The sequence below is a fragment of the Pelobates fuscus genome, chromosome 8, assembly GCF_036172605.1.
Source record: "Pelobates fuscus isolate aPelFus1 chromosome 8, aPelFus1.pri, whole genome shotgun sequence".
In the NCBI taxonomy this organism is placed as follows: domain Eukaryota; kingdom Metazoa; phylum Chordata; class Amphibia; order Anura; family Pelobatidae; genus Pelobates; species Pelobates fuscus.
Genome location: NC_086324.1, coordinates 30,169,751 through 30,179,321, shown reverse-complemented (window position 1 = coordinate 30,179,321; position 9,571 = coordinate 30,169,751). Strand labels below are relative to the sequence as shown.

Below are 9,571 nucleotides of genomic sequence, written 5' to 3'. Positions count from 1 at the left end.
CACGGACTGTCTCTAACACTGTCTCTTACACAGACTGTCTCTCTCACTGTCACAAAGACTGTCTCTCACACAGACTGTCTCACACAGACTGTCTCTCACACAGGCTGTCTCTCTCACTGTCACACAGACTGTCTCTCACACAGACTGTCTCTCACACTGTCTCTCAGGCTGTCTCTCACACAGTCTCTCACACAGGCTGTCTCTCTCTCAGGCTGTCTCTCACACAGGCTGTCTCTCACACTGTCTCTCAGGCTGTCTCTCACACAGGCTGTCTCTCTCTCAGGCTGTCTCTCTCTCTCTCAGGCTGTCTCTCACACACTGTCTCTCTCTCACACTGTCTCTCAGGCTGTCTCTCATACAGGCTGTCTCTCTCCCAGGCTGTCTCTCACACACTGTCTCTCTCTCTCACACTGTCTCTCAGGCTGTGTATCAGGCTGTCTCTCACACAGGCTGTCTCTCACACTGTCTCTCAGGCTGTGTATCAGGCTGTCTCTCACACAGGCTGTCTCTCACACTGTCTCTCAGGCTGTCTCTCACACAGGCTGTCTCTCACACACTGTCTCTCTCTCACACTGTCTCTCACACAGGCTGTCTCTCTCTTAGGCTGTCTCTCACACACTGTCTCTCTCACACTGTCTCTCAGGCTGTCTCTCACACACTGTCTCTCTCTCACACTGTCTCTCAGGCTGTCTCTCTCTCAGGCTGTCTCTCTCTCAGGCTGTCTCTCAGGCTGTCTCTCACACTGTCTCTCAGGCTGTCTCTCAGGCAGTGTCACACGCAGTGTCACTGTCGCACGGTGTCACACTGTTTCCTAGGGGTTGCCCACCGCCTGGAAAGGCTCTCTATAGAAAGTGAGAACCCGGCTCGCTCCCACCTTAAAACCCCAGCTCTCCCTGTGACGTCACATCGGAAATTTACCAAAGCCAGCGCGAGCCAACGGCGCGGCCCGAGCGAGGCAGGGAGCGCGCTGATTGGCCCGGGCCGCGCTGACGTAGGCTGACGTTGACCGCTTACTACAGTAGGCTAGCGCTGGAATAGAAGCCACATAAACAAAGGCACATTGCGAGCACGGGCTCAGAGCGCACAGAGCACACACATCCAGCGCTACGACCACACAGCCAAGCCTTCCCCGGACCGGGCAAGGGGGGGAACACTGACAGACACAGCAAGGTAAGCAGGGACACACCACTGCACACACACACAATTATAACTGGGACATCTCACTTATATATATATATAGAGAGAGAGAGAGAGAGAGAGAGAGAGAGAATTTATTATTTTCTAAAATAGATATTGTAATATATATATATATATATATATATATACACACACACACACACACACACACACACACACATATATATTATTATAGCTGGGACATCTCTCTCACTTTCAAATAAATATTTATATATTTACAATTTATTATTTTCTAAAAGACATATTTTAATAAAAAAAAAATATATATACACACACACACATTCACACAGACATACACACACACACACACACACACACACATATATAAATAAATAAATACATACATACCTACTTGTACATACTGATCCAAAGTGATCACAGAAAAGGCCTTTCTGGATTCTCCTTTTTCCTGCTGGATATAAGTTTGTTGCTGTATATCTATCATGTTTAATTATAGATCGTTTATCTATGTGTCAATTGCTGGGAGAAACAAGCATGCTGTTACTTAGACATCTTCCATCTGCTCAGTGCTAGTCTTAGAGTGTGTGCACACTTCCATGTGGATCTAGGTATATACAGTATGCATAGTATTTATTGCACGGGGTATGGTATGTATGGCTGGGTGTGATGATCCAGCCAAGGATCCTGGATGCCCATGTACAAGGAGTAGAGCTGATTGCCTGTAGTGTACTTGTTACCCTGCTGGAGCTGGGGGAGGTGGTATTCTGGTCTCCTAGTTACTGTGCTGGGGCCATCCGCTGAAAAGAGGTGATGTAAACTAATTAATATGGAAGTGATCTGGCTGCCTTGATATTGTGTACTACACTAATAAGCAATATTGCTGGAGGTTTGCGGTTCATTCTGTGTACAGGGGTGAGCGAGGCTGAGATTTTGCATTGCTGATTAGAGATACACTGTTAGCGCACAGTTCCCAGAACTTGCTACATTACATATTTGGATACAATGTAATACTTGTTCAACAAGTTTTTTTCTTTACTTGGGAGCTAATGGGTCCTCGATCTGTCCTTATACAACCAGGAGTGCATTATCTTTAGAAGTCATTAATGTGCTGTTCTTCCTCTATTTATTTTATCCTGTAACAAAGCAGTCGAAGTGCTTCAGATTTTGGCCAGATTCTAAACTGAAGTCTATTGAACCGCTGTTTATATATTATAACTATATACCTGTTGTGACGTTTGCTAGGCCTTCTTAGACAAACTCATTCTTCATTTTTGTACCATGTCCAAATCTGGAAGGTTTTGCTAGTTATGCACTAATTGATTTTTTGGCTACCTTTAAATAAAGTCTACACACTTGGTCAGCGATCCACCAGGTTAGTAAATACCAGTGCTGTTTAACGGCTGAGATTATATATCTGAAATAACGCCTGTTGTGATAATATTCTCAATTTCCACTCTGGTTGAAAAGATCTGATTTTATGATTTTTTTTTTTTTGGGTGTCATTGAGCTATGTCATTTGAAAAGGCCTATATGTGACCAGACACACACACTGCATGTTTTTGTGTCATCCTTGTCAACAATACAGATTATGCCTGGATACTCTCATTTAATGCACCATATATTTGTTTTTCAGAAACCCTTCCTGAAACGTGGGTTCTTATGTGAACAGTTTTTTTTAAATCTTGGAAAGTTTGCTTCAATAAGAAAACAACACTGTCCTCTTTTAATTCAAACGAAGACTCCAGCAGCCCGGCTGAAGGTTTGTTTTATTAAATACCATTATTAGAATTATTGTTATCGTCGCTATTTTAGAGGGGAAACGTTGGGCTGTTATAATTAGCTATATCACATTGGCATCTGTAGAGATCTATATTATATCAGTTTGCTATATATTGTTTATTAAATACAATACAAATAAATGGGGTGTTAAGTTACAAAGCATGCAATTATTTTGTATTTATTTTTTAAATAATCCCAATTTTGCCCCAAAATTTCAAGAGGCTTGGCTTCACTCATTGAGGTTGCATTAGATTTTAGAGTGTGAGTGGGTGCAATTTTTAAAGAAAAAAAAAACAAAAAAACCTTCTTGCACTTCTTGAATTTTTTTATTTTTAATTTTAATTTTTTTTGTAACTGTGATAAATGAAACAATGATCTGTACACTGATACAAAGCACAGAGAAAGTGTAACAGTATGGGTATCCATTAAATTGTTTCATTTACAGCCATGCCCTGTGTTCAGGCTCAGTATGGGTCATCGCCTCAAGGAGCCAGCCCAGCTTCACAGAGCTACAGTTATCACTCTACTGGAGAATACAGCTCCGATTTCTTAACGCCAGAGTTTGTCAAGTTTAGCATGGACCTGACCAACACTGAAATCACTGCCACCACTTCTCTTCCCAGTTTTAGTACCTTTATGGACAACTTCAGTACAAGCTACGACGTCAAGCCTCCTTGCTTGTATCAAATGCCCATCTCTGGTCAACAGGCTTCTATAAAAGTTGAAGACATACAAATGCACAGCTACCAACAGCACAGCCACCTACCACCTCAAGGAGAGGAGATGATGCCACCACACTCAGGCTCTGTGTACTACAAACCATCTTCTTCCCCAACCACCAGCACTCCAGGTTTCCCTGTCCAGCACAGTTCCATGTGGGATGACCCTGGTTCCCTTCACAGCTTCCATCAAAATTATGTGGCCACCACCCACATGATTGATCAGAGGAAAGGTCCAGTGTCCAGACTTTCACTTTTCTCCTTCAAGCAGTCTCCACCTGGGACACCTGTATCTAGTTGCCAAATGAGGTTTGATGGCCACCATGTTTCCATGAACCCTGAGCCTTCAGGAGCCCACCATGTGGTAGATGGACAGACCTTTGCCGTCCCTAACCCTATCAGAAAGCAGGCATCTATGGGCTTTCCTGGACTTCAGCTTGGTCACCATGCATCTCAACTCATAGACAGTCAGGTTCCTTCACCACCATCCAGAGGGTCTCCATCCAATGAAGGGCTATGTGCAGTTTGTGGGGACAACGCTGCTTGTCAACATTATGGAGTTCGTACCTGTGAGGGGTGCAAAGGGTTCTTCAAGGTGAGTAGGAGACCCAGCGAATTGTGATGTGTTTTTGTTGTTGTTGTGCTGTAGAATAGAACACAGTGCATCTCTTACCGCCCCTGACAGATTCCTGCGATCTGTGTGTAGTTCTAAAAGAACAGGGCACTTGGTTATTAAAACTTCTTTATTCTATGGACTACAGGCCCAGAAATAAAAAAACAACAATGAATCAGATTAATTTTAGTGCTCCCAGCATCAAGCCAGGTTCTCCCCAGCCACCCCCTTCTTCCTTAGCTGGGAACTTGCGTCTGGCTGAACATTGTCTTATTTGCATGTGCTATAAGCAGCCTTCTCCTTTAGATTTAAATTGGTTAGGACAGAGAACCGTGTCTCAGCTAACCAAGTGGAACGGAATTCCCTATGGTAAAATTAAGTGATCTCTTTATTTCGCCATCCTGATTGAATAATCTTATCATTTGAAATAGAGAAGTCTCCAAGGGATGTAAATAATATGAATGCCCACGGATTTCTATTTACTGAACATCCAGTGCTTCTCTTGGCAAATAAAACACAAAACTAGGAGCCTGCAAGGACAGCTCAAATGCTAACCCTATCAGTTTCTCCCCGTTAAATGCCTGGATCACAATGAGGGGCCATCAGCCCAGACACCCCATCCCCAGCAAGGACAATGCTTGCACTAAGGACAATTAACAAATCAATCTCTAATTTTCCTAATCCTCTCCCTCTTCTCTTACAGCGCACAGTGCAGAAAAATGCCAAATATGTTTGTTTAGCAAATAAAAACTGTCCTGTTGACAAACGGCGCAGAAATCGGTGTCAGTATTGTCGCTTTCAAAAATGCCTTGCCGTCGGCATGGTCAAAGAAGGTACATCTTATTATCTTATTATCGCTATTATAGTACATAGCAATATATATATCGCTTGTCTTGACCTGCAGATACCCAAATTTACATATACAGGCTCTGGTGTGTGCATTAATGTAGAATTTACACATGTATATCTTCCAATATTTGTATCACATTATGTGTATTTTACATGTGCACTTATAGAAGTTTGGTTAGTGAATGGTATACACAGGAACACACACATACACAAAATATATAAAATGTGATACTTGTAAAAATTCATTATTGCTGTTGCATAGGGCGATTTTTATTTTTTTTACTGTTTTTTTTCCCACTTCTAAAATTTGCCTTTTCATATGCAATGGAAGAGTCACAAACATATACATATATATACACACACATGCTGTAAAACTTTGGAAGCTAGAGTTCTGAGCTTGAAACCAGTAACATTCTCCCGATGTATGTGTGCTATGATGCTATGAATTAAGCGAGCAGTTTTTAGAATGTATACAATGTATAACACAGATAATGGGATGGGTTAGGACTCCCTGCTGTAAGAGCAGAGCAAATGCACAGCAAGTCTTCCATCAGGCACCAGCCATTCTCAATCCATGAATTTATTAATCTGAGCTGTATTCTATTTATTTATTTTTCTAGCCTGTGTCAGTTTTTGTGTCGGATTTGTAGCAATAGGTTAATAGGTGACCCCCACCAAATACACACACACTCACACTGTGTCAATGACCCCATGCCAAGGAATGCACTGGGGCAGCAGTTTTAATGTGCCTTGTGTCTTAGTGGAAATATCCACCCCCCGTGCTGGAGTCAAGGGTGCCTTTGTGATGAGGGTGAATGCAATGCGGGGCAGGAATGTGTGTGGGAGCTGGAATAAACATCTTGATCTTTGTCTTGCAGTGGTTCGGACAGACAGCTTAAAAGGACGGAGGGGTCGCTTGCCTTCCAAACCCAAGAGCCCCCAGGAGCCATCACCCCCTAGCCCCCCGGTGAGTCTGATCAGTGCCCTAGTGAGAGCCCACGTCGACTCCAATCCGGCAATGAGCAGCCTGGACTATTCCAGGGTAAGTGGGAGTCTGAGCCGAGAAGGATCCTAGCATCCTCAGCCAGCACTGAGAACAGCACTGGTGGACATGTCTACCCCCCATGACTCCTTACACCTCCAATAAGCCAGTGATGATTGCCTGCTCTCATTCAAAGTGACTTCTTTGCTGGGTAACATTGAGCTGCTTAGAACACTAAGTATCAATCTAATTCCACCTGACACCTTCCTGGGATTGTCACGGAGCCCCATTTACCTCTCCTTACCACACACTCAGAGAACATGAGAATATTTTCATTTTTATAAATGAATTGAAACCACATTGATGATAGCCTTACATCCAGCCACATACAGATCATTTTAAACTCTTTAGCAGATCATATTTACAAATAGAATCATAATAAATAACAAACAAATAATAACGATAAAGTAACATTGTATCCGTTTAAATTCACAACAAAGAGGCATTTCTAATTGTAATTACTGTGCACAATACACTTATTAATTGTTAGAAAGGGGAAGAAGCTCTCACACTGTAAAAGAGAATGGCAATTTCATGGGCTGTATAATTTAGAAAATCTCATTAAATGTATATATATTTTTTTTCCTTAATGTTTTCCAGTTTCAAGCTAACCCAGAGTTTCAGATGACTGGAGATGATACCCAACACATACAGCAATTTTATGATCTTCTCACCGGCTCTATGGAAATTATAAGAGGTTGGGCAGAAAAAATTCCAGGCTTTTCTGATTTACACAAACAGGACCAGGACCTGCTCTTTGAATCTGCCTTCCTAGAACTTTTCGTGTTGCGGTTGGCATACAGGTAATTACCAAATTAGGTTTTAATTGTTATATAACCAACCCTTTTTTTTCAAGGTCAATTGATTTGCATTTTATTGGGTCTTCAGTAATTAGGAGTCGTTTAAATGTCTATTTATTATTCTGGTGCTAATTAGGTTTTTTCCCCCCCTCTAATTAATTTCAGATCTAACCCAGCTGAGGGCAAACTCATTTTCTGCAATGGGGTGGTCCTAAACAGATTACAATGTGTTCGTGGGTTTGGAGAATGGATAGATGCTATTGTGGACTTTTCTTCCAATCTGCAGAGTTTGAGCATAGATATCTCTGCATTCTCTTGCATTGCTGCACTGGCTATGGTCACAGGTGAGAAATGGATTTAAACAGTCCATGTATTATTACAGTGTAATGCTATGATGTCTCCAATTGATAATAATAATAATTGTCTTAACTTTTTGGTAATTTTTATTTTTTTCCATTTTTTTTTTTTTAATAGAGAGACATGGTTTAAAAGAACCGAAAAGAGTGGAGGAACTGCAAAACAAGATTGTAAATTGCCTCAAAGATCACGTGACTTTTAACAATGGGGGTTTAAATCGCCCCAACTACCTATCCAAACTTCTTGGGAAACTTCCTGAACTTCGTACCCTTTGTACACAGGGCTTACAGCGTATATTCTACCTGAAATTGGAAGACCTGGTACCACCCCCAGCTATCATTGATAAACTCTTCCTGGACACATTGCCCTTTTAAGACTATATTTTCAGTGAGTGCCAAACAACTTATCCTGGCTAGGGGACTTATATGTGAAGCAGGTTTGGGTGCCAAACTGCCAGCATAGACTGTGGTTATCCATACCAAGGGTAGACCAGAGAGCTTGCACTCCTTAACCAATGCCTGGATTCAAAGAATGGGATTCTTCTAACACACTGCTATGGACTCTAGACTGTAGGTTGGCAAAATTGCTATAATACTACCATTATTTGAAAAAAATATGATATCTATACAACAGAGAATGAGCCAAGTCATAGAGAAATATAAGAAAAAGGAGATTTAGCTGCCGAGCCCTTTAAGAGACTGAAGTTTTCTGTTGCAAAAAGAAAGCTGTAATATGTTGTTGGGGGAGGGGTGGGGTGGGGAAGACACAAAATAAATAAATACATACATGTTCAGTGGGATGGCATGATGAGGGAAGATGACTTGTACATGTATAAGATACAGTTTAGCTATTTTTAATTATTTTGTGCCTATTTATGAATAAATATTAAACCGATTCTACAAGCTGTGTTTGCATAAAAAAAAGAAGTTAATAATAAATAAAAATATGAAATAACAAAATAAAGAGAAAAAAAAAGGTCATAATGCATATAGAAACGGAGCATGTTTATACAGCGCTAGACGGGGGAAATAATAAAATAATAAAAAAAATATATATAGGCATTTGCTATTTCAGTAATGTCTATATTCTATAAATAGTATTCAGACACTATGTAGTCTGCTAGATTTTATAAAGATTGGTAGTTATACGAGATTAAATCTTTCTCACCTGTACCATAGATGGGCACAAGTACTAATTATTGAAGTAATCAAATGACAGAGGACAAATTGTGTTTGTAACACCGTCCAACATTCCTTGTTTGTACGTGTTGTATGTACTGTTGATGTTGATAAACAGAAGGTTTATATCTTAATTATTTTGTTGTCTATGGCTATAAATTAAATTTGCATGCTCCGGCTTTCACAGATTTCCATATTGAGAATGCATACTCCACTGGAAGTTATAAGCACTTTGAATTTTTTTTGTTTTTTTTAATCTAAAAGAAGTCAGCTAATATATTCTTTCATTGTTTAAGTAAAATTTGTAATATTGCCATTTTAGTATGTTTGTGTATTTCAACACATTGCAAGTCAATGCCTTTTAACTCTATAGTGTATGACACGTAGAGACTATTTTTTTTCATTTTCTTTCATCTCTAATCGTTTTTTTATTTTCTTCAAAAGAAAGAACATTTCAATGTTTACAACAATAAAACCCTCTAAATTGATTTTTTTTGCTTATTCCTATTGTATTTAAAATGTAAGTAGAAAATGCCAATTGTGTTCTATCCATCTATCTAGAAAGTTTGAAACAGGGTAATCAATATTTGTAACAGACTAACAATTCTAAACGCATGCACACACACACACACACACACACACACACACACACACACACACACACACACACACACACACAGAAATACGTACAAACACACACACACACAAACACAAACACACTGAGAAATACGTACAAACACACACACACGGAGAAATACGTTAAAAACACACACACGCATTTACATAAATGTTATTAATTATTTTGTTTGGAAAATAATGCAGTACCGTTATGCAATCTGTATTTTTACGACAACTAGTTTCTTGTAAGTGACAATAGTTGAAGTGATATCATTTTTGATAGTTACCTGCAGTGATCAGGAGGGCGATGCCATATATCACACTCTGTGCTGACTCTTTATTTAGTTAGGAGATAATATTGTGTTTGAGAGATCACTTCTTCTAAATGGTGTGGACATATACAGTACTTGGAACCGGTCAACCTTTAGGAGTACAAGGCTTGTATTGTGAGGAGATTA

General features: G+C 40.1%; 1 protein-coding gene across 3 annotated transcripts; it reads left to right on the top strand.

Annotated features, from left to right (window-relative positions):
• The first annotated feature begins 812 nt into the window (after positions 1–812).
• Positions 813–8,983, top strand: NR4A2 (nuclear receptor subfamily 4 group A member 2). 3 transcript variants are annotated; one of them, XM_063429619.1, is made up of 8 exons: positions 813–1,170; positions 2,792–2,917; positions 3,561–4,251; positions 4,973–5,102; positions 5,997–6,160; positions 6,761–6,963; positions 7,126–7,304; positions 7,435–8,983. In XM_063429619.1, the coding sequence occupies exons 3-8, from the start codon at positions 3,574–3,576 to the stop codon at positions 7,689–7,691; spliced, it is 1,611 nt and encodes a 536-aa protein (XP_063285689.1). In that variant the 5' UTR covers positions 813–1,170; positions 2,792–2,917; positions 3,561–3,573; the 3' UTR covers positions 7,692–8,983. The 3 variants fall into 3 exon arrangements, with proteins under 3 accessions (XP_063285689.1, XP_063285688.1, XP_063285687.1); XM_063429618.1 differs by having other exon boundaries at positions 3,383–4,251; positions 5,997–6,085; XM_063429617.1 differs by having other exon boundaries at positions 3,383–4,251.
• Positions 8,984–9,571: the final 588 nt, after the last annotated feature.